At 44.5% G+C, this 25,139-nt stretch overlaps 2 protein-coding genes across 4 annotated transcripts in view; one reads left to right on the top strand and one right to left on the bottom strand.

The window, feature by feature from the left end:
* Positions 1-1,116: 1,116 nt before the first annotated feature.
* Klhl11 (kelch like family member 11) lies at positions 1,117-10,939 on the top strand. 2 transcript variants are annotated; one of them, XR_607351.2, is made up of 3 exons: positions 1,117-1,701; positions 7,027-8,685; positions 9,757-10,939. XR_607351.2 is itself a non-coding variant. In XM_008835266.2 (2 exons), exons 1-2 carry the CDS (start codon positions 1,163-1,165, stop codon positions 8,606-8,608), a joined length of 2,121 nt encoding a protein of 706 aa, XP_008833488.1. In that variant the 5' UTR covers positions 1,117-1,162; the 3' UTR covers positions 8,609-9,335. The 2 variants fall into 2 exon arrangements, 1 of the variants encoding a protein (XP_008833488.1); XM_008835266.2 differs by lacking the exon at positions 9,757-10,939 and having other exon boundaries at positions 7,027-9,335.
* Positions 10,940-15,342: 4,403 nt separating this feature from the next.
* The window catches only part of Klhl10 (kelch like family member 10), a 15,670-nt gene continuing 5,873 nt past the window's right edge, over positions 15,343-25,139 (bottom strand). For both annotated transcript variants that reach the window (XM_029564571.1, XM_008835260.3), the window contains 4 exons: positions 23,189-23,678; positions 21,392-22,009; positions 15,932-16,081; positions 15,343-15,752 (listed from right to left, as the gene is read on the bottom strand). In XM_029564571.1, coding sequence (XP_029420431.1) covers positions 15,378-15,752; positions 15,932-16,081; positions 21,392-22,009; positions 23,189-23,650 — 1,605 coding nt within the window. In that variant the 5' untranslated portion in view covers positions 23,651-23,678 and the 3' untranslated portion in view covers positions 15,343-15,377. The remainder of the gene's footprint in view (positions 15,753-15,931; positions 16,082-21,391; positions 22,010-23,188; positions 23,679-25,139) is intronic.

Genomic DNA, 25,139 nt, shown 5'->3' with positions numbered 1-25,139 from the left:
TAAAATTCAAGTGAATAATCCCAACACAACTGGGATGTGGAGATTCAGGATTTCAAGGTCATCCTAAATTCCAAGTTTGTGGCTACCTTGGGTTCCATGAGAGACCATGTCTTAAACAAAATAGGGCTGGAGAGATGGCTCAGTGCTTAAGAGTACTGGCTGCTCTTACAGAGAACTCAAGTTTGGTTCCCAGCACCCACATGACTGCTAACAACTGTCTGTAACTCCAGTTCCAGGGGATCCTCCGAGGGCATTGCATGACATGGGTGCACTTATACACATGCAGGCAATACACCCATACACGTTTAAAATAAAAATAATAAAATAGTTTTTAAGAAATGTTTATGTTGGGGCTGGAGAGATGGTTCGGTGGTTAAGAACACTGGTTGTTCTTGTAGAAGACACGGGTTCGAATCCCAGCACCCACATGGCAGCTAACAACTGTCCGTACTTCAGTCCCAGGGAATCTGACAGCCTCTTCTGACCTCCGCGGGCATTGCACTACATGGGTGCACTTACTTACATTGCAGGCAATACACACATACACATAAAATAAAAATGATAAATAAAATTAAAAAAGAAGAAATGTTTATGTTGAGGGGCTGGAGAGATGGCTCAGCGGGTTAAGAGCACTGACTGCTCTTGCAGAGGACCCGGGTTCGATTCCCAGCACCTACAGGGCCGCTATGAACCGTCCATAACTCCAGTTCCAGGGGAATCCGAAGCCCTCTTCTGACCTCCGCGGCACTGCACGACACGGGTGCAACTCACATACATGCAGGCAATACACGCATACACATAAAATGAAAATAAAAATATTTTTAAAAAGTGTTTATGGGGAGTGTGTGTGTGTGTGTGTGTGTGTGTGTGTGTGTGTGTGGTGCTGAGGACAAACTCCAAAGCCATCTTAAGTAGAAAGCCCATGTTGACCGAAGGCTTCAGCAATGGGAGCAGGTCCTTCGCTGTGAAGAACAAACTAGAGCAGGATGCACTCAGAGGAAGGAGTCCTGCTTGGCTGTCGCGAGGTCGCGTACCTGAAAGCATGGCGCAAGTGCGCACGCGGGGCTCCGCCCCGAGCACTATTTAATCCCAGAATCCTCCGGTGTGGCACCAGAACTGCCGCACCGTTCGAAACCGAGGCGGTCGGTGCAGCGGAGTCAAGATGGCGGCGGCGGTGGCGGCGGCGGCGGCGGCAGCTGCGGCGGCCGCGTCCCTCCAGGTGCTGGAGATGGAGAGCATGGAGACCGCGGCCCCAGGGTCCGCGGGCCTGGCCGCTGAGGTGCGAGGCAGCGGCACGGTGGACTTCGGGCCCGGGCTCTCTGTCATGGAGGCGAGCGGGGGCGACCCTGGCCCTGAGGCCGAGGACTTCGAGTGCAGCTCCCACTGCTCGGAGCTGTCCTGGCGGCAGAACGAGCAGCGCCGCCAGGGCCTGTTCTGCGACATCACCCTGTGCTTTGGCGGGGCTGGAGGTCGCGAGTTCCGGGCCCACCGCTCGGTGCTGGCCGCCGCCACCGAGTACTTTACGCCCTTGCTCTCGGGCCAGTTTTCCGAGTCGCGCTCGGGCCGGGTGGAGATGCGCAAGTGGAGCTCGGAGCCGGGGCCCGAACCCGACACGGTGGAAGCCGTTATCGAGTACATGTACACCGGGCGCATCCGAGTGAGCACCGGCAGCGTGCACGAGGTCCTGGAGCTGGCCGACAGGTAGACGAGGACGGCCGAGCGGGGAGTGTGGGGCTGTATCTGCGGATCGGGGTCCATCCCTGCGCCTGCGGCCGGGCAGCCGCGGCGCCTGGCATCCGGGGTGCCCCTGGCATCCGGGGTGCCCTTGTGTGGCTGGCGGGGGCGCAGTGCGCTGGGGAACGCAGATTCCAGGTAGAGAGAGACAAAGGCAGTGAAAAGCAAAGTCAGCGTGTGGTGACTGCCGTGATGACATTAAAAAGGAGGGAAAGGTTGCTTAGGGATGAAAGAGCTCCTTTCGGAGAAGAGGACATTTAAATTGACCTCTGGATGGCTGGAAAACTGGCTTGCAAAGATGGGCGATGAACATTCCAGACTGCGTCAAGGGCCTCAGGCAAGATCCAGCTTGGCAGAGAAGGGACTTTAAAAAAGGAAAATCCAGGGAGGCTGTATCTGCTGAAGAAGGAACGGGTGTGTGCGATGCATTGGAAAAAAAGGGTTAGGAATGTTACCGTGTGGTGGGAAGCGGGGTAGAGAAATGATCTGCTTTAAATATTTAAAAAGATTCCTCCGCTGCTGTGGAAAATGGATTGTAGGAGCAGGAAAGGATGCTACAGGGACGCGTTAGGAGGCAGGATGCCGTGTACAAGGAGTGTTTGGGTAGTATTGTTATAGATCCTTTAACAAACACCTCTTGAGCAGTAGACAGTGGACTCTTAAGGTGCTGGAGATCTAGCTGTGGTTAAAACAGATGAAAGTCCCCTTGTCTAGTGTGGTGGTGCAACACTCAGGAGGCAGAGGCAGGTGGATGTCTGTGAGGTGGCACCGAGCCTGGTCTACCTCGCAAGTTCCTGGCCACCTGGGACTACAGAGAGACCCTGTCTAAAAATAATAAACAAAATTACAAAAAGCCCATTCTTCACTGAACTTATATTGTTAAACAATAAATATAGCTTGTTGAATGATGCTGTGATGCAAAGTAAAATACAGAACTGTGCATTGTAGGCCCTGATGTAGGAACCGATTTTTTTTTTATCTTTCTGAGACAGGGTCTCCGTGTAGCCCCAGCTGGCCTGGACCTCGATATGTAGACCAGGCTAGCCTCCATCTCACAGATATCCACCAGCTTCTGTCTCCGGTGTGCTGGGATTTAAAGACATGTACCATCAAGTCAGTGAAGGGTGCATAGAAAATGTTCAGAAGATACTTAACAAAGAAATGAAGGAGGCAAGGTTGTGTTTAGGTAGGGGACACCAGACAGAGCCCAGGTGGAGCTGGAGAGCAGCAGGGGGCTCATTTAGCTGGGTGGGGGGAGGCTGTGTGGAAGGAGTATCACAGTAGTGGTGAGGATGGATCTCTTGTTGGCCTGCGGAAGGAGATGAGCTTTTACTTGGAATGAGATTGGAAGGCTTTGAGAATAATGTAGTTTGATTTGCTAATTCTGTATTGAAAAGAGGATAGGATGGTTGGGGAGGGTTGCTGCAATGGTAGTGGAGGCTTGGATTAAGAAGGGAAAAGAGGTGATGACGTCTGTGTTTTGAAAGTAGAGGAGATGAATTTGCCAGTGGACTCCCATGCAGTGGAAAGACAGAGTTGTAATTAAGATATAGAAAATAGGGATTGTGGAGATGCTCAGTGAGTAAAGTGCCTGCACTGCAAGTTCAGGGTCTTGAACTCAGATCCTAAAAAGTTGGTGTGTTGTCTGTAGCCCAGTCTTGGGGGAGAAGGCAGAGATAGGCTGTTCCTTGAAGCCTAACCTAGACCAATGGGTGAGGTTCATTGAGACCTTGTCTCAAAAACTAAAGCTGGAGAGTAGGTAAGGAAAGATCCCCAATGACTCCCTGGGCCTCTACACGCACACAAAAGATGTGGAAAAATGGAGAAGAACGGTTTTGGGAAGAAGGTCAGTTTGGACTTGGTCATGATGTCTGGGTAGGCAACTGGGTAGAAGAGCATTGGGTAGCCACATCAAATTATAAAAAAAAAGAGCAAGGAAATCAAAGGGTGAAACAGCCTGACAAATAGGAAATGCCTTCAAGTCAGGGACATTTCCATCTCATCAAACACTGAGAAGACATTAATCTTTATATTGAAAAAACGAGCCAGAAGAAGTGGCCATGCCTGTGATACCAATTCTTGGGAGAATGAACCAGGAGAATCAAGAGTTCTAGGCCTGCTTGGCTATGCAAGGAGACCCTGGCTCAAAAAAAACAAACAAAAACCAAAAGGGTAGGCATTAGATGGAAGGTAGAAATCCATGCAGATTTGGGGAAAGTATCATAAATGATAATTAAAGCCATAGAATAGATGAAACTACCTAAAGTATAGATGGAAAATGGCAAAGGGAAAGAGGGCAGGTGGGACTGAATGCTGGGGTTCTCTACAATGTTAAAGAACCCAGTGGTGTAGACTGATCTCATAGACACCTAAGAAGGGAGTGTGTCTAGGAGGGGTTAGCCAACTAGTGGGCGATCACTGGAGGTCTGTGATGCTGTTGATAAGATTTAGTTAAGTGTTTCCATTAGAAGGATTAGGCTTGAGGTTAAATGCCTGCTTGGAATGCATAAGGCCCTGGGTTTGATCCCCAGCTCCACAGATAAATAGGATCAGAAAAATGGTGTACATGTGAGAATGTTGGGGAAGGGCCAAGGGAAGTTTTTTTGTCTTTAAAATAGGAGATAGTAGAAGATGCTTGTATACTGAAGAAAATAATTCTGTGGAAGAGGAGAAATTGGTAATTCCCCTACACAAGAATAGGGGAGTGACTACAGGAGTAGGTTTTGAAACCAAGGAAGGGTAGAATCCATATAAAATTGAAAAGATTGGGTGTTGCACACCTGTGATTCCAGCATTTGAGAGGCTGAGACAGTCTGGGCTTTTTAGTGAGACCCTGTCTCAAAATAAGTAAATAAGGGCTGGAGATGTAGCTCAGTTGGTAGTTGCCTAGTATGCATGAAATTTTAGGTTTGATCTCCAGCATGACATAATCAGGTCCTCTGCAAGAGTAGTGTGCACTCAACTGCTGAGCCATCTCTCAGTCCCATGAAATTTAAATCTATATAAAACTAGATGTAAAAAAGCAATGACAACTTGCCAATTAGATAGAAACAACTATAAACCTAATACAGTTTAATATTTAAAAAATAGGTAGGAGGGCTGGAGAGATAGCTCAGCGGTTAAGAACACTGGCTGCTCTTGCAGAGTACCTGGGTTTGGTTCCCAGCACCCACGTGGCCACTAACAACCCTCTGAAACTCCAGCTCCAAGGAATCCGACACCTTCTGACCTCCGAGGGCACTGTACACACATGGTACACTAACATACATGCAGGCAAAACACTCATACACATGAAGTTTTAAAATTAAAAGGAATAGGTTGGGCTGGGAAAGAAGATACAGGGTGCAGGCAAATCGACTGTAGAGAGATGAAGGCTACCCACTTATTCTGTCTTCTAAGGCTGGGCCATCCGTTAGAACTAGGGTGAGATGGGAAGGAGACTGTTGAAACTCCAAAGAGCAGTGTTATTGTCAAGCTGTATTTCTGTCTGTTGTGTGATACTGCTTCTCAATTTGCCCCCTTTTTATTGAGGAGTCAGGTGAGGAGGAGAGAATACTCTGGTCCATTTACTTAAAATACTTAACTTTGCTCTGTCTTTCACACGCACTGTTGTAAGTGCCCTGTAACAATTTAATCTCATGCGCTTTGAGGCAGGAGCATCATCTTTCTCGCCACCCACATATACTGTTTGTAATCCAGCCCTGTGTGGCACTTGGAAAGATCAGAAATAATAGGATGAGCCAGATCTGTTGGCACAAGCCTGTAATCGAAGCCACTTGCAAGGCTGAGGCAGAAGGATCACAGGTTTAAGACCAATCTGGGCAACTTAGACCCTGTCTCAAAAAGGAAAAAAAAGGCAAAACAAACAAACAAAAAAATAGTGGTAAAGCCCTTGCCTAGCATTTATGAGGCTCTGAGCTGAACACTCAGTACTTCAGTAAATGCAGATGTTCCCAGGACATGGCAGCTGCCTAGGGTGTGATAGCCATTGTTTTCATAGAGCAGTGCTTCCCAAAGCCTGTCTAAGGGAATATGTCTCAGAATTACCTGCTCAAGGCAGCCTGAGAATCAGGTGGCCCTAGACCCAGACTTGTCTGGGATCCTCTGGAGCCCTTACCCTCCACCTTGTCTTTGTTTTATCTCTAAAATGGAATGTTTCTTTTTCTTTTTTGGTCTTTTTGAGACAGGGTCTCCCTGTAGCCCCAACTGGCCTAGAACTTACTATGTAGACCAGGCTGGCCTCAATAATAACAAATCATTATTGAATGGAAGTGGGTCTAGTTGATGAAATTATTCTTTGATTGTTTAAGGTTCTCAGTTATAGGGTCTTTCTCTTTTATAGCCATGGTTACAAATTGACCAACCTTAGGCTAAATGGCTACCAAGATTTATGATTGGAGGTAACACTTTGTGATGTTTTAGTTTATATGAATTTAGGTGGTCGGGTAATATTCTATTAGTAACATGCCAAACCACTTGATCTTTTTTTTTTTTTTTTTTTGTCATCTAGACTATCCTGCATGGTTTTTGTTGTTGTGTGTCTGTTTTGTTTCCTGGCTTCTTCATATATTTGAGTTTATTTTGCCATCCGTATTTTAATGAGAACCCAGCCTTAGTCCTTTAGTATCTATCCCACCTCCTGTGGCTGCCCAGAGATGAAGAGGAGATGAAGACCCGTAACACAAAGCCTATACTGCCACTCTTTTTGATATCTGACCAAACAGCCTCCTGGAAGTCACAGTTCCTGCCTGGTTCTAGTTTAGACTATATAATCATACTGGGTAAAACTTTTTCACCAAGAACTTGTCTCATTTAAGAGGCCAAAGCTGGAGTGGTCATGTATGCCTGTAATCTAGCACTTGGGAGGTAAGAAGCAGGAAGATCAGGAGTTCAGTCATCCTTAGCTATGCATTCAAGGCCAGCCTGGGCTACATGTGACCCTGTTTCAAAATACAAAGCAAAAACCAGACATGGTTGGTGAATGCCTCTAATCCGAGCACTTCAGAGGCAGAAGCAAGTAGATTTCTGAGTTTGAGTCCAGCCTGGTCTACATAGCGAGTTTCCAGGCCAGGTAAAGCTATGTAGTGAGATCCTGTCTTGGAGAGAAAGGGGGAGAGGGGAGGGAGGAAGGGAGGGAAGATATGAGACTGGTATGTTGGTGCAGGTGCCACAGTGCACATCTGGAGGTCAGAGGACAACTTTGGAGTGTTGATTCTCTTCTTCCCCCTTTACTTGGGTTCTAAAATGCAAAATACTACATTTCAGAATTAATCTCTTTTTTCTTGATTCTAGATTCCTGTTAATTCGTTTAAAAGAATTTTGTGGAGAATTTCTCAAGAAAAAGCTTCATCTCTCAAATTGTGTGGCCATCCATAGCTTAGCGCACATGTACACCCTGAGCCAGCTTGCTCTGAAAGCTGCTGATATGATACGGAGAAATTTTCATAAAGTCATTCAGGATGAAGAGTTCTATACTTTACCTTTCCATCTCATTCGAGACTGGCTTTCGGACTTAGAAATTACAGTCGATTCTGAAGAGGTTCTCTTTGAAACGGTTTTGAAGTGGGTTCAGAGAAATGCTGAAGAGAGAGAGAGATATTTTGAGGAACTTTTTAAATTGCTCAGGTTGTCCCAGATGAAACCTACCTACCTTACTCGACACGTCAAACCAGAGAGACTGGTGGCCAATAATGAAGTTTGTGTCAAGCTGGTGGCCGACGCAGTGGAGAGGCATGCGCTCAGAGCAGAGAATCTGCAGTCTGGTGCACTCCAGCATCCCACTTCTCATGTCTCACTGTTACCTCGCTATGGGCAAAACATGGATGTGATCATGGTTATTGGAGGTGTCTCAGAGGGAGGAGACTACTTAAGTGAATGTGTGGGATATTTTGTTGATGAGGACAGATGGGTAAATCTGCCCCACATTCATAATCATCTCGATGGACATGCTGTTGCAGTAACAGAATCTTACGTATATGTAGCTGGGTCGATGGAACCAGGCTTTGCTAAAACTGTGGAAAGGTACAACCCAAATATGAATACATGGGAACATGTTTGTAGTCTGATGACAAGAAAGCATTCTTTTGGGCTAACAGAAGTCAAAGGGAAGCTGTATAGCATTGGAGGACATGGCAATTTTAGTCCTGGTTTTAAAGATGTGACTGTTTACAATCCTGAGCTCGATAAATGGCACAACTTGGAGTCAGCACCAAAGATTCTTCGAGATGTCAAAGCACTAGCCATTGAAGACCGGTTTGTGTACATTGCCGCCCGCACCCCTGTGGACCGGGACACTGAGGATGGGTTGAAGGCTGTCATTACATGCTATGATACAGAGACTCGACAGTGGCAAGATGTGGAATCTTTGCCACTTATTGACAATTACTGTTTTTTTCAAATGTCTGTGGTCCATTCAAACTTCTATCAGACAGCGTCATGCTGTCCCAAGAGTTATTCTTTAGAGAATGAAGAAGCAGTAAGAAAAATTGCCAGCCAGGTGTCTGATGAGATCCTTGAAAGCTTGCCTCCAGAAGTCCTAAGCATCGAAGGAGCAGCTATCTGCTATTACAAAGATGACGTCTTTATTATCGGAGGCTGGAAAAACAGTGATGATATTGACAAACAGTATCGGAAGGAAGCCTACCGATACTGTGCTGAGAGAAAGCGGTGGATGCTCCTTCCTCCCATGCCCCAGCCTCGTTGTAGAGCCACTGCCTGTCACGTCAGGATCCCATACCGGTATTTGCATGGCACACAGAGATACCCTATGCCTCAAAACTTAATGTGGCAGAAGGACCGCATCAGACAGATGCAAGAAATCCACCGGCATGCCCTGAACATGCGGCGTGTGCCGAGCTCCCAGATTGAATGCTGAGCTCTCCAGCGTGTGCAGCTCCACACTGCTGTCCCTGGTGTGTGAGGCTGAAGATCCTTGGACTGTTACTTGGAAAAGTATGTCGATAACTTATTTTCTAGTTGGACTGATCGTTACCTTATATAAAGAAAGTGTAGCTAAAAACCGAACAGGAAACTCGGTTCAAAAGATCATTTTTGTTAGTTTGCAGTCTCATCTGTCTTTGGTTCACCTTTGTGTATTAGCAAGAAAGACCGTATTAAAGATAAGTGGAAAAGGCAGGTCCCGTTCCTTGGCTGTTTTTCTGCCGGCTGTCACTCCTTTGTCTTAGGGACTTATGTTTTGGGCTTTAAGCACCAATGTTATTTGCACATTTACTTTGATATTTCTTTTAATTTTTCATGGAACGGTTGGCTTCAACAAGATCAGAATTTATGCATTAAGCTCTCTTCTGCAGGAGGCGTGTGTAATAGTGAGACTGAATTCTGATGTAAAGCACAATATTTCAGCAGGATTGATTTTTAGAATGCCGGCTTTGATGTTTTGTATGTGTTTATATGCAGAAGCCATTTTGTTTATTAGAAGAGGTGACTGGTGAGAAATTTGTGGTTGGCACATGCTTCTTTGGGGTTTTTTTCATCCACAGCCATTTATACTTTAAGCCATCATTCTCAGATGGTGATGGCTGGTGGAGGTATTGATCTGTAGCTCTTATTGGCTGCAGAGGAAGTCCCTTAGGTGAAATTTGTTTCTCAAGAAAAAAAGTGAAAGTGTAGGCTGAGAAAGCAAAAGAGTTTAAACTTGTTGCAGAGCCGAGGCTGCTAAGAGCCTGTGGCAGTCGGTACACCACGTCTTCAGTTTCACTCTTCTGCTCCTGTGTGGGAAGGAAGGAACAGCTGAGAAAAATACTGCTAAGGGCGGCCAGACTATCCTGTCCCTGGTTGTCACACTTTACCTAGGCACCCTAGACTTTCATCGCAACTTTGTCTGAGCCTAGAATACCAAATTTGGGTACAGTTTTGGATCTTAAAATTTTAAAGTTTTCACATAATGTATTTAATGGGTAATTATTAAAATGTCATATAAAAAAGTTCAGTAAATAAATGTCATCTTTTAGAAAAAAAATTTTTTTCCTTTACAATCAGTACATGTTTTTATTCTCCCTAAAGTAGGTCTTGACTTACATACAGACCCTGAGGGTTAAGCGCCAAAGGCCCAAGGATCAAGTTCAGCAGCAGCTGCCTCTGCCTCTTCTGCTGTGTTTTACCAGCTTCCTCTGATTTTGTTTAGCTTCTGTGACAACAAAGTTGTAAGTCCACATTCTAATTTTTTTCTACTTTTCTTTCATTAGAATTTCCTTCAACTGTTAGAGAGTTTATATTCAAGATTTGTTAATTCTCAGTTCCCTTGGATACATCATTAATTTCTTAGTTTTTTGTTCTGTTTTGCTTTTGCTTTTTTTGAGGCAGGATCTCATTGTGCAGTCCGTTGGCCTGGAATTCCCTCTGTAGACCAAGTTGGCCCTGAACACAGAGATCTGTCCACCTACCTCTGCCTCCACAGTGCTGGGATTAAAGGTGTGCACCTCCACACGGGCTGTATTTCTCCACTTGCTGGTTTTGTTGAATATTGTGTGCAGGTGTGGGAGAGAACTCCAAGTCTTCCAGACCTTGTATAGGTTGTCATACTGCTTTTGCACTGTTTTTATTGACAGTATGTTACTGCTCAGTGCATTGAAATTTTATGTTGGATGTAGATGTTTGGAATATACTTTCCTCCTTTTCTTTTAAGAGTCAGGATCATTCTTGTGCTTTGTTCTGAGGCTGTGCAGTTCCTTCCTGCTCTTTTAGCTTAGCTTTTATCTTGACTCTCGAACTTTAGCTTTTGTAAGTGATCGTGTGTCTTAGTAGAACTTTGTACAGCTTCTCTTTGTGTATTTTGCAACTCTTTCAAGTTTTATTTGATTTCATTTAATTCTGTATGTGGTATCCTCAAAAAGGTATGTTAGATTCACATTAGTCTCTTTGTTTAAAGCTCTTTTCCTGGTAATTGTGTCTTAATTTTTTCATTAGCTGGCCTGGGACCAGGCTGGGCTCCATCTCACAGAGATCTGCCTGCCTCTGCCTCCCGAGTGCTGGGATTAAAGGCGTGCACCACCACGGCCGGCTCTTTTTTGTTTCTTGGAAACCTCATATTGCAGAGTTATTCCCGTTCCACTTCTTAGGATCTAACATGATTGTGGGTTCTCTCCCTTTCCTTGTGGGTCGTTGGCCACAGGTCCACGAGGACAAAGGGAGCAGAAGCAACGAACGGGGTCAGGACGGCCAGTGAGCACTGACGGAAGAAAGCCCTTCCGGGGAGGCAGGTTCAGTGGGGGTCAGGGAAAATATAGTGTGGAGGCAGTAGCCAATGCTTCAGCTGATAGGTGCTCATAGTATGCTTTATTTACATGTGGCAGTAGGCTCCTATTATCGATTATTGGACAATGTCTAATTATCATATAGAAAAAACCTGGGGTAGTTTTTACTCCAGGTAACTATGCCAAAGATCATGTTCCAAATAAGGTCAGGCATCCGTGCTTGGCGGCACTTTCCAGGTAAGTCAGGCAGAGAGCAGGAGGCCCCCTGCTGAGAAGAAGAGTCCTTCCATATAGCATGGAGCCCCTTAGAGCTGTTCAGACATGGAGGACTACAACCCTAGCAGCAGGGTTCCCCAAAACATGACCTCACTGGTTTGGTCTTGATAGCTCTTCCTGAGTACACTAATTCCATTTTTCACTGTCTCAGTTTTTTTCGTCAGTTGTTCATGATACCTTGTTTGTTTGCCTCATGAATTAACTGTATCCTGGACTTTAAACTATAAGCATCCTTGCGGTAGAGCTTTGATGACTGAACATGGCTTCCCAAATGTCGGTGTAGTCAGAGGTTTTCTGGAAGAGCATTTCTTTCCTCTTTCATATTCAAGGCAGAACCATTATTGTGTTCCTTCATCCTCTTCTATAGGAAGCTCCTGGGGATCAGTTCTCCAATGTAGAGTTAATCTCTCACCACCATGGTCAGCAGCAGCTGCAACAGCACCTCTGGCAGGTTCTCTGAACTTCTAATCCATGATGCTCATGCTTCCTTTTCTCCCATCAGTGACCTTTTCACACCTTTTTCCTTTGATTCCACTTCTAAATACTGTTTTTCTGGACTGACTTTTTAAGACTCTTGTCTCTTTATATTCAGAGAGGATTTCCACGTCAGTACGATATTGACAACCAGTAATGTGCTCTATTGTGGTTGATCCAGAGATAAGTCTCACCTCGTAGAAGACATCCGACTAGCTGCTTGTTGGTAGCTTACAGTATGCATGAGGGCCGTTCTGTCCTGTTTATCAGTTGCTTCTTTATAAGCATTGTTCTTTCATAAAAATTCTGCTCTCTGTAGTTTGCTGAATAAGGATGGTGTGAAGGTTTCTTGCTTCGGTGTTCACTTCATGTTCAGGCAGTTTTGCAACATAGGAGAGAACAGTGTTGCCTGAATGTCCATATTAGGGTCAGTGTCATTCTCCAGCAGAGCAGTGGCACGTTGCTTGTTGACACTGGAGGGCGGTTGTCAGAGTCAGTGCTTTCAAATCTCACATTTTTCCTCCTCCAGGACAGTCAGCACAGGCAATATGTAGAGCTGTAAAGAGCATGGGTGACTCCCGAACAGCTGCATCACTGGAATGTCCCACCCCATCATGAACTTTGACCTTGTGACGCCTCATCGGGAGCACCCCATTCTCCTGACTTTCTGACGTTGCTGAGCTTTCCGCAAGTTGATGTTCAGGCTAAATCTCTAAACACTCCTGTTCAAGTTGAAGTTGGGTGTGGTGATGCACACCTGTAATTTCAGATCTTGAGAGGTGAAGGTAGGAGGATCAGGAGTTCCAGGCCAGCCTAGTCTACATAGTGACCCTGTCTTAAATGAAAAACCAACACCAGCAAAAGAATTATAACTAGTAATAATATACAAAAAGATGAAAAAAGACTCCTAATGATTTGTACTGTGGATCTGTTATGTTTTTTCATTTCTTTTAGGAATGTCTCTACCTTTTACAAATCTTGGACTACCATTCTAGAAGTTAAAAGTCCACATGCAGTGATCCACTCCCCAGCCCATTAGAGTTAACATTGTATGATAGAATATTAAAAGGAAAAAAAGCACAAGCAGAAGTTTTGGCTCTTGCTGCAAGACTTAATGAACTCTTGGATTCTATACTGATAACTTCTGAAATTTCTACGTTAGTGTCTTTGCATAGGACAAGGATTTTAATAAATACGTTGGAAATCTGCTTTAAAACCATTTAGACTGGAGTAAGGATGGGAAATTGCAAGTCCCTTTCTATAAAAAGGATATAATATTATCTAACCCCTTCACCTGACTTTTTCTGTTTCCGTTTCTTTAGGTTTCTTTGCTTTTTGTTATTATTGTTTTTGTTGATTTGTTGTTTTTCTTTTTCTTTTTTTTTTTTCCCAATGCTGGGAATTGAACCTAGGGCCTTGCACAGGCGGGTAAGCCCTCTACCAGTTGAGTCACATCCCTAGCCCTCTTCGTAGTTATTTTAATAATAAAAGCCTTTGAATTCTAGGAAGCACCACTTAGCTGTGAGAGTTGTGAAGCTCACTGGAGGGAGTTTTCATTTCTCTCTGATGGACTGTGCAAGTAAATGATTTAGTATCTCGTTAGAATGCAGCTTTCTCCAGGAGAATGTGATGTGTTTGAGGTTTTGTCAGAAGATAATTCTGAGACAGTTACTACCAAGCTGCCATAGGACCATCTTTTCATCTTTTTCTTCATATGATGTGGAAAAGATTATGACTGGTATAATCTGGTTTTAGACATTTCATTGAACCATTGTTTTTTTGACTCAGCAGGCAGCCTAGCCCCTGGCTGAATGAAGGGTAAGTCTTTCCTTGCATGCCTGTGTGCAGGTCTCCTGACTACTGAGTTTCTGGTTTTCATATTTGAATTCACGTGTGACTTCAACTCAGTAATTTGTGTCTCCTAAACATTTTAACTAAATTGTTAGTAGGGAAAGAAACCAGATTTGCTTAATCTGTGCAAGGCTGACATTCTGAAATTTTAAGTTGGAAATAACAAGTATTGGAGTGATAATCATGCAGGCCTAATGTGGCTCTTTGGAAAATCTCTGTGATGAAAATTTCAACATAGTGCTTGGCAATTTAAGCAGTTAAAAGCAGCTTTTCAAAAGACAGCGTAAATGTATCCAGATAAACATTTGTTTTGTTGCTTTTGTTTTTCTTTGATAGAGAAATTTACTATACCAAAAAGAAAAGGCCACCTGTAACTCTTAAGTGAGGCTACTCACCTGAGAATGGGGGTCCTTTACATCTACCCTTGAAATTGAGAATGTCAGTCATGAGCTTAGTGTTTAAGTAACATGTCACTTGAAGTTTGCATGATTAGTCTTGTATATCTTGATGGTCAGCTTTGCTTCTGCTGTGCCAGTTCAAAATAACACTTTTGCTAAGAACTCTTAAAAATTAATTGACATTAGTTTTGTTCTGATTATCTGGTTGTGTCTAGTATTTCTGGGACCCAAAGTTTTTTTAAGGTACTGACTTTTTAAAAATATAGAACATAAGTTTGAGAAACTGGAGAGTATGTTTATGAAAGATTTGTGTGCTTTTGTGTGTTAAACCCTTCAGGTGACCGGTAGACGGTCTCTAGTGTGCACTTGCCCTCGCTCTGCTGTAGCACGTGGTGTGTTTGGTGCACCTTCCTTTTCTGCCTCACGATTCTAGTATCAACACTACACGTAGACTGTGAGCTGTGGTACATACTTTACTCGGTCTAATTAGGTATAAATAAAAATCCCTCTTTCTGGTACTTTCCCCACATTAAGCTTGAGTAAAAAGGGCGTGTTTGTCACATTTCATGTCTTTGACAGTATATAGTATTGTGAAGCAAATATTCTTCCTACACTAGTGAAATACGACGCTTTAACTGTGGAATGCTGGAGAAGCAGCTCAGTCTCTTCAGCTAGCAGATATCTTGGCTTGGCTCCTCACTCCAGAAAAGCCCATTTTGTTGTTGTTGCAATACTTTAGCGTATGTTCTGGTCATTGGAAACCAAACAGCTCATAATTGGGGGTTGTGATACAGGGACAGTAACTTTACAGAGTAGTCATTCTACTTTGAGGAATTTAATTAAATAGCCAAATGACTGCTTGTCAGTGACCCTCGTGGGGCTTGTCTCAGCCTGTGACCATCACTAGGAACGTCTTCCCTTGTGCAGCCCACCTGTCAGCGCATGTGCTGACCTAATCCTCCCACTTCGTGCTCCCCTGAACAGCTGTGCCTGCTCGGTGTTTAAAGCTCTTACACTCCATGTGCTGAGCTCAAGGGCTCGTTGTGTTATTTGTAAATATTTAGTTAATAACAGATTTTGACTAGTGATATCCAGGCCCCAGTGCAAGATACAATCTTGGTTCCATGTCCCTTCAGGTCAGAGGACAGCGTATTTAGAACAGTTTGAGACATTATGTTGTAAAATAGCTTGTTTTATGTTCCGGAAGCTATCTTGTTCTGTGTTACTGTCTAAATGTAAGTTTTCAATAAACATATTTCTTTAGAGCTGGTTTGTGCTGTGTGATTTTTTTTTTTTTAACTGTGCTGTTCCTTACTCCCTCATTCATCCACCCTTGCTTTTCCTGTACTCTTACAAGTTTAAACACTGCATTTATTTAAAAAAAGAATTAATTCTTATTGCTTAGATTTTTTTATTAGCTAAATGAAGCGGCTCATACAGGTAGGGTACTTGTCGAAGCAGAGTACTTTACTTCATCTCGCAGTGCTAATCCTGTGAAGTTGTCCCGTCTAGCTGCATACTCCCCAACATTGGCTAGCCCTGGTACTACACAGCAGCTCAGTGCACTGCGGTATATACTCATGTCGTGAGCATCATACCACTCATCGGTCTTTTCATCATAGCACTCAACATTAAAGGTGGTGGTAAAGCCATTAAAGCCACCCACCACAAACAAGAGGTCGTCCACTACCTCGATGCCAAAATTACTACGAGGATTAAACATAGTAGGGATCGTGCGCCAAGTATTAGCTGCTGGACTGTAGGCTTCTGCACTCCTAAGTCGATTAGCTCCATCAAAGCCGCCTACCTGTGAAAAGCAAAAGAAACAAGGTTGACTGCTAACTGTTGCTTCTGTCCACTGAGGAAGCCCCTTGGGGAGGACCAGTGGGTTCATGCCTCTTTCCAAATACTTATCAGTGGGAACCCAAACTCTGGGCTTGGAGGAAATCTTGGGGTGTATTTTTCCAGAATACAAGATAAACTCACCGCATATACATGTTCCCCGTAAGCAATTACACCTATTCCACTCCTCCTGCTCCTCATGGGTGCAATGACTGTCCACTGGTTGCTCTCAGTGTTGTACACTTCTGCTGTAAACAGGCATTCATTTCCATTAAACCCACCACATATGTATACCTGTGTGGAGAGATTTGGGATTGTTAAAATTAAACTGCAGAATGAAAAGAGGATTTATGTGTGCCTGGGGACACCTTTTTTGTCTTGTTTTTGACAAGGACTACTCACTATGTAGTCCTGACTGACCTAGAACTCACTATATAGAACAGGCTGGCCTCAGTCTCAGAGACCTGCTTGCCTCTGCCCGCTGAGTGCTTTAAGATGTGTACCACCATACCAGGCCTGACTTCCATGGGTCACTTAATGCCAGCCTATCCAATCTAAATTTATTTTCTTCATATGTGTGTGCATTGTTTCCTTTGTGTGAATGGAGGTGGGGCACAGGTGGGGGTGAATGGTGGCGGGGCCAGACGACAGCCTTGGATGCTGTTCCTCAGGAGCCAGCCACCTTTAAAAAAAACAAACATGTAGAGTGTATGTGTGTATATGCCATATGATACATGGCAGTCCAGAGGACAACTTATAATAATCAGTACTGTCCTTCCATCATGTAGGTCTGAAGACAAGTACCTTTATCCACTGATCGATCACTGGCCCCATCTGCCTTTCTGTTTGAAACAGTTTCTCACAGGCCTGGAACTGGAACTTGTCAAGTAGGCTAGGGTAGCTGGCCTGTCCCTGCTTCCCCAGTGCTGACATTACAAGCACATGCAATGTACCCAGCTCTTTTGCATGTAGGTGCTGGGGATTGGACTCAGGCCCTTGTGCATGTAAGGCAAGCATTTTGTTGACTAAGCCATCTCCTTGGTTTCATGGTTGATGTTTTTTGTTTTGTTTTGTCTTGTTTCTTTTTGAGACAGGGTCTAATGAATCCCAAGCTGGCCTCAAACTTGACACGTAGCTGAGGATGACCGTAAACTCTGATTCTCCTGCCTCCATTCTCCACAACCCCTAGTGCTATTAGAGCCATATATCACCACGCCCAGTATTATACAGTGCTAGGAATTGAACGAAGACTTTATGCATACTAGGAAACAACTATACCAACTGAGGTACAGCCTCAGCCCCATGCATTATTTTGTTGTTGTTGCTTGTTTAAAGATTTATTTTTATTTATTTATTTATTTTTTGTTTTGTTTTTGATTTTTTTTTTTTAGAAGCATTTCATTACAGCTTTAACATATTCAGTAACACATTCCAGAGCAAGGATACATCTCTTTCAAAGGTGGCTGTAATGGATAAAGGCTCTTCCAGACAGTTCCAAGATACTACTGGAAAAATGAACAGACCCCAATTCTATCCAAAGGAATACTGACAATGGATTGCCATAGATGAGGAACAGCTGATCCTCCTGGAACAGGGACCTCTGGCTGACTAGATTTACCAGAAGGGCAGATAGGGGGGAATGGATGGGGGTGCTGACAGCACAGTGGACAGTGGCAGGGGATGGCAGAGTATGGAGGCTCTAGTGGGAGGGGCAGGATGTCTACCCGGTGAGTTTGTGTTCATGCCCAGATGCCGAGGAGCTCAGAAGGTGGGCGACTGTGACCAGTGATAGTCATGTATATAGAGATTAGAAATGTATGTGAAAACGTCTCAATGTCAATTGCCTTGGAATGAGTTTTTCTGTATGAAACTGTGTTTTGGCAACGAAGTGGAGATCTTTTTTAAACATTGGAAACTCACTTAATTTTATGTCTTATAAAGATTTATTTTTATGTTTATTTATGTGTATCTGTGTGTATGGGTATATGCCAGTCACATGTATGCAGGTGCCAGAGGAGACCATCAGGTGGTCTAGAAGAGCAGCAAGTGCTCTTAACTGCTAAGCTGTCTCTCTAGCCCCATCATGCATTGTTTTTAAGTTAATTACTTTTTTTTTTTTTTTTGGTCTTTTTCTTTCTTTCTTTCTTTTTTTTTTTTTTTTCGGTCTTTTTGAGACAGGGTCTCCCTATAGCTCCAGCTGTCCTGGAACTCACTATGTAGACCAGGCTGGCCTTGAACTCACAGAGATCTGCCTGCCTCTGCCTCCCAAGTGCTGGGATTAAAGGCGTGCACCACCACGCCCAGCTTAATTAATTTTTTATGTGTATGAGTGTATTGCCTGCATGTGTATAAGTGCAGTACCCTCAGAGGACAGAAGAGGGCGTCGGATCCCCTGGAACTGGAGTTAGGGACAGTTGTTAGCTGCCACATGGTGCTGGGTCTTCTGCAAGAACAGCCAATGCTCTTAACTGCTGAGCCATCTCTCCAGCCCCCCATGCATTGTTTCTTAATGAGTAAAGGTTATGGCTGCTCTTGCAGAGGACCTGAGTTTAATTCCTACCACCCACATGGCAGTTAACAACTGCAACTCCAGTTCCAGGGGAATCTGACTCCCTCTTCTGGCATCCGTGGGCATTGTACAACATGGTTGCACTTATATGCATGCAGGCAATACACTCATAAAATAAAAATAGAACATTTTTTAAAGTTATAAATTGCCACTTAATCATTTGAAAAGAGCACAGTCAGGTTCTGCATCCATGTATTCAACCAAGGACTGAAAATATTGAGGAGGTCTGATGAGACCTCCTCAGTCTCAGCAGGTAAAGAAGCTTGCCACCAAGCCTGAAGACCTGAGTCCGAGACATACATGGTAGAAGGAGAGAACAGAAGACTTCCACGAGTTGTCCTCTGACCACAGTTAAAACGTGGCATGCATGTGTGTGTCCATATATATATATGACCATACACAAAATAAAAATTAATTAAAAAATAGAGCTGGGTGTGCTGGCACATGCCTTTTATCCCAGCACTTCAGATGCAGAGGCAGGCAGATCTCTGAGTGTTCAAAGCCAGCCTACTCTACATAGCTAGAGTTCTAGGCCAGCTGGGGCTACAAGAGAGGCTGGAGAGATGGCTCTGTGGTTAAGAACACTTGCTGCTTTTGCAGAGGACCGGGTTTGGGTCCCAGCACCCACATGGCAGTTCCTAACTGTAATTCCCATTCCAGGGGATTCAGTGTCCTCTTCTGGCCTCCATGGACTCCTCATGGGCTTCATGATGCACATGAAGTCACACAAGCACACACGCACATGAGAATAAATTAAAAATACAAAAGTTATTTTAAAAAGAAGACTCTGGGGGATGGAGAGACTGGCTGCTTTTACAGAAGACCGGGGTCGGTTCCCAGCACCCACATGGTGGCTAACAGCTGTCTGTAACTCCAGTTTCAGGTGATCCAATGCCCTCTTCTGACCTCTGTGGGCATTGTACACACATGATGCACTTACATACATGCAGGCAAGTACGCATAAAATAAAAAATAAGCCAGGTGTGGTGGCACATGCCTTTAAGCCCAACACTCAGTAGGGCAGGGACAAGCAGATCTGAGTTTGAGGCCAGCCTATTCATATAGTGAGTTCCAGGCCAGCTGGGGCTACAGCAACACTTTTTTTAAAAAAAAAAAAAAAAAAAAAAAAAAAAAAAAAAAAGGAAAGAAGGAGGGAGGGAGAAAGGAAGGAAAAAGAAGGAAAGAAAGAAAAAGAAAAAAAGTAGCAGGGGCTGGAGAGATGGCTTGTTGGTTAAGAACACTGGTTGTTCTTGCAGAAGACCCAGGTTTGAATCCCACCACCAACATGGCAGCTAACAACTGTCTGTAACTCCAGTCCCAGAGGATCCGACAGCCTCTTCTGATCTCCCCAGGCATTGCAGGACATGGGTGCACTTACCTACATGCAGGCAATACACGTGTACACATTAAAAAAATAATAATAAAAATTAAAAAAAAAAAACTGGTTGTTCTTGCAGAAGACCCAGGTTCGAATCCCAGCATGCACATGGCAGCTAATAACTGTCCATAACTCCAGTTCCAGGGGATCCGACGGCCTCTTCTGTCCTCCGAGGGCATTGCACAGTTTGGGTGCACTTACCTACATTCAGGCAATACACGCATAAACATATAAAAATAATAAAATCGGGCATGATGGTGCATGCCTTTTATCCCAGCACTTGGGAGGCAGAGGCAGGTGGATCTCTGTGAGATTGAGGCCAGCCTGGTCTATATAGGGAAGTCCAGGCCAGCTAGGGCTACAGGGAGACCCTGTCTCAAAAAATAAAAAATTGGCTGACAAGCTGGCTTGACATATCCACCAAGCCTGGGAAGCTGAATTTGATCCCCGGGCGTCTCATGGTGGGAGGAGAGAACCTATCCTTGCAAGTTGTCCTCTGACATCCACACATACACCTGGTATGCTCCCCTGCCCCCACTCAGCATATAAATAATTATAATGAAAAATGAGTTTTAATTGTGGGGCTGGCAAGATGGCTTAGAGTAGGAAAGCATCTGCACAAATCTGATGACCTGAGTTCAATCCCATGTAAAGGTGGAAAGAGAGAAACAACTCCATAAAGTTGTACTCTGACTTCCACACATGCACCGTGGTACCCATACATGCACATACACACCATACTTTACATGCGCACACAATAATACTTCTTAAAAATTGTGTATGTACTGAAAATGTACAGACTCTTATATTACCTGAATAATACAGTGTAACTACTACATAGCATTTACATGATGTTAGGTTTTATAAGTAATTTACAAATGACTTGAAGTAGTCCTGGTGTGGGTGGTGGTGCATGCCTTTAATCCCAGGGAGGCAGAGGCAGGAGGATTTCTGAGATCGAGGCCAGCCTGGTCTACATAGTGAGTCAGCTGGGGCTACATGGAGATCCTGTCTCAAAAACACCCAAAAAAAAAAAAAAAGCCAAATAACTTGAAGTATACAGGAAGATATATTTGCTTGTTTAAGACAGGATCTTTCAGGGCTGGAGAGACAGCTCAACAGTTAAGAACATTTGCTGTTCTTCCAGAGGACCAGGGTTCAATTCCCAGCACCCACAGGGTGGCTAACAACCATCCATCACTCCAGTTCCAGGGGAATCCTCCGCCCTTTTCTGGCCTCTGTGGGCATTGCACACACTTACATACATGCACGCAAAAGCGAAACACTCACAAGAAATAAAAATAACAATTTTTTTTTTAAATTTTAAAAAGACAGGATCTTGCTATATAGCCCAAGCTTGCCTTGAACTCACTGTGTAGCCCAGGCTGGCCTTGAACTCTGCACTCTTCCTTGTCTTAGCCTCCCAAATGTCGAGTTTATAGCATGTACTACCACACCTAGTTGTGCATAGGTTATTTGCTAGTACCAGGCCATTTCAGATGAGGCTGGAGCCTCTGTGGATAGAAGGAGACCATCCAGTCCTCAGTGGAATACTAAAGGACAACTGTACTGCAAAGTAAGCATTGCCCCGTGTTTTGCCGCCACACCTTCTGAAAGGAAGAACAGTATCCATCCACCCTCCCCACCGGGTCTTTACCTTCCCACAGAGTGTTGTGGCGCTTGCATCACTCCGCTGCTCATGCATAGGAGCAATGAGTGTCCACTGATTGGTCTCCGGCTCATACCGTTCAGCAGTGTTGAGACGCACATAGCCATCAAATCCTCCCATGGCATAGATGAAATTGCTGAGGACTGTCACGCTGACATAGCAGCGTCTAGAGTGCATAGGGGCCACTTGGTGCCAAGTTTTCTTCACAGGGTCAAAACGTTTAACACTATTGAAGTAGTCTACACTATCAAACCCCCCGATGATATAAACATAGCCTTTCAAATAGGCTGCCCCATGGTAGGCTCGAGGACTTTCCTCCTCACAAGTGACATTCACCCATCTGTCTGCACGAGCATCGTATGCCTCAATGGCATTGGTGGGGCTTCCACCACTCCAGCCACCGATTGCAAAAAGGATGGCATAGGGCAGGCGGGGCCTGGTGAGTGGGTTGGTGAAGTCAGAATTGGAAGGTCCGTTCATGTTTAGGTCATACATGGCCTTTAGGGTATTAATGATGACTGGCTTGCATTCCTCACTGTCTTTGACATAGTCATTCATCTTAACATTATTCATGAAGTACTCGGCATGCATTAGGGCCAGGCGAACCTAAGGAGGAAATACAGAAAGTCATTCAGATGAGGCGAGCATTTTTATGTGTACATGTGTGTATATATGGGTATGTGTATTCAAGTGTAGGTGGAGGCCAGATGAGGGCATTGGCTCTCCTGGAACTGAAATTATGGGTCGTTATGAGCCACCGGACATGGGTGCCGGAAATGGAACTCAGGTCCCCTGAAAGAGTAACAAGTACTCTTAACCTCTGTGCTATCGCTCCAACTTGTTGGTTTGCTAATTTTCTTTCTTTTTTTTGAGACAGGGTAGCCCGTAGCCCCAGCTGTCCTGGAACTCGCTATGTAGACCAGGCTGGCCTTGAACTCACAGACATCAGCCTGCCTCTGCCTCCCGAGTGCTGGGATTAAAGATGTGTGCCACCACGCCCGACTGCTGTGTTTTTTGTTTTTTTTTTTAATCTTATGTGTATGAGTGAATGAATGAATGAATGAATGTACACATATGTTCAGTGCCGCAGAGACCAGAAGACAGCATGAGATCCCTAGAACTGGAGTTGTAGAGGACTATGAGCCTCCAGGTGCATGCTAGAAACTGAACCCAGGTCCTCCACAAAGAGCAGCAATGCTCTTAACCAATGAGCCATCTCTCCAGCTCATTTTTTAAAAAGTGTGACTTGTAGCTGTATTTGTTTTGGAGAGGTGGTATACATGTAGATTGATGCTAAGAAAGGGGCTAGACAGCACCTGGGAGTCACAGAACTATGCATTCATTGGCCAGTGGCTCCTGTCCTTATACTAGAAGTTGTGCAGTTGTTTAGAACTTAAGTATAGCTCTGTATGTGAAATAACACTACTTAGCACCAAGTGACTACAATTGTGTGCCCATCGTCATGATTGAGTTCTTCATACAACTTGTACCTTAGTGTAGGGAACTTATTGAATGGAAAAAGGACTGAAAGACCCTTTAGAATTCTGTGGAATTCCCTATTGCTCTCCCTACACCCAGCAAAATTTTGGCCACAGAATTATCTATGCCAAAAAGGGAAAAGAAAATTGCAGGGTTCCAGAGAAATGTGGGAGACACCTCTCTGTCAGTGCATACAAGCAGGGCCCTGGCATCTGTCATGCATCTGAATGTGGCTCTCGGGGACAGTTTCTCTGGGGTAAATGATCAAGAGTGAAGAGCGAAGTGTGTGCAAAGAATCAACTTGACCTTTGGAAGCAAAACTGAAATATGCTGCTTCCTATTTGGGGGGTCATGAGAAATCCACTTTAAAATGGCCTCAAATACAGCGTCCTCCTGCTTCACATTGAGCTCGTCCTTCTCAATGATGTCCTTAAGTTCAGTGACTGAGAGTTCCAGAAACTCCGCTGAGACTTTCACCATTTCCTCAAAGTTGTGCAGTATAAACATGTACGCCTTTTGCCTCAGCTCAGGGCAGTAGTAGTAGTCTGTGAACTTGCAGATGCCAATACAGTTGTCCAAACACAGCTCTGACTTGAGAAACTCACAGCAACTCCTAACAATACCCATGATGTTAAACTGGTCTGCAGCAGCCAGCAGCTTCTCCACGTTGTCGGGGGTGATTGGCACAGTCCGAGTGTAAGCATACTCAATGATTAGTTTTATCATGTCAGGGGAAATGCCAGGAATGTTGTAAACTTTCTTCTCCATGTTGTTCCAGCCACTTGTAAACAAAGCTCTGGAAAAAAGAAAGACAGGTCTCCCTGTAGCCCCAGCTGGCCTGGGACTCGCTATGTAGGCAAGGCTGGCCTCAATCTCCCAGAGATCTGCCCATCTCTGCCTCCTGAGTGCTAGTGCTGGGATTAAAGGCATGCACATCACATCCGGCCCCCTTCTCTTTTTGAGGAGAGTCTGAATATGTTCCAAGTAGTGCGCAGGGAATATGTTGAAAATAACCTGACCTGACGAGAAAGTAGAGGGCAGATGTGCTTCATATAGTGGGCAAAGAACCATTCCAGGAGCCGCTTTTGGTCATTCTCGCTTTAGCCTCATGGTAACTAAGTTCCCCCCCCCAAGTTTTTGGGGGTGTGTGTGTATGTACATGCGTGTGCAGGCGTGCTCACCTCTGCATGTACATTTGGAGGCCAGAGGTCAGTGTTGAATCTTCCTTTTATTGCTCTTCACCTTATTTTATTTTGAGACAGGGTATCTCACTGACCTTGGAGCTCAACTGTTTCTCTTAGGCTGGCAACCAGCAAGCCCCCAGGGTCCACCTGTCTCTGCCTCCCAGGGCTAGGGGTTACAGCTATGTGCCATTATGCCTGGCTTTTATGTGATTACTGGGGATTTGAACTCAGATCCTCATGCTTATGTAGCAAACCCTTTATCCACTGAGCCATCTCCCCAGCCCACTTCCCCACCTAGTTTTTGGATGGAGAAATTGAGATCTAAAATAATAAAACCAAGACCTGGGTCTTTTCTGCCTTAACGAATTGCCCACCAGATTCTCCCTTAAGAAAATCAAACTTGAGCAGTACTTTCCCTAAGTATCATTCAAGCAACACATCTAGAATCTAATCACTTGCTACCTCCTGGGCCCAAGCCACCATCATCTCTTGTATAGATTATTTGGTATAATCTACTCTCCCTGCCCACCTCCTTAAGTCTATGTGTATAGACTTAGCCCAGTGGCCAGGGTGATCCTTAAAAGAGCTCATGTTCCCCTTACATTCAAAACTTTGCACAGAGGGAAATACAAAGTCCTTAAAAAGAACTGCAAAAGTTGGGGCTGGAGAGATGGCTCAGTGGATAAGAGCTCTGGTGCTCTTGCAGAAGCCTGGGTTCAAATCCCAGCACCCACATGGCCGCTAACAACCATCCATAGCACCAGTTCCAGGGGATCCGACACCCTCTTCTGACTTCTGCAGGCATTTCATGGCATGGGTACACTTATATACATGCAAGCAATACACTCATTTACATAAATATAAATACATAATTTTTTAAAAGAACTACAAAAGTCCCCCGAGCTCTGGCTCTCTCCTACCTTCCTTCCCCTTACTCTGCTCTAGTCCTGCCAGCCTCTTAGCTGTTCTTTGTGCACTAGAGGTAATCCCACAGCTAAACCAGCTGGAAGGATTCCCCAAGACTTTTGTATTTCATGCCCTGGATGAGTCATTGTCAAATGTCACCTTGTCAG

This window comes from Nannospalax galili, unplaced genomic scaffold (assembly GCF_000622305.1).
Source record: "Nannospalax galili isolate Female #2095 unplaced genomic scaffold, S.galili_v1.0 scaffold137, whole genome shotgun sequence".
NCBI lineage: Eukaryota > Metazoa > Chordata > Mammalia > Rodentia > Spalacidae > Nannospalax > Nannospalax galili.
The sequence above is the reverse complement of the archived record's forward strand: the minus strand, read 5'-3'. Positions and strand labels throughout refer to the sequence as shown.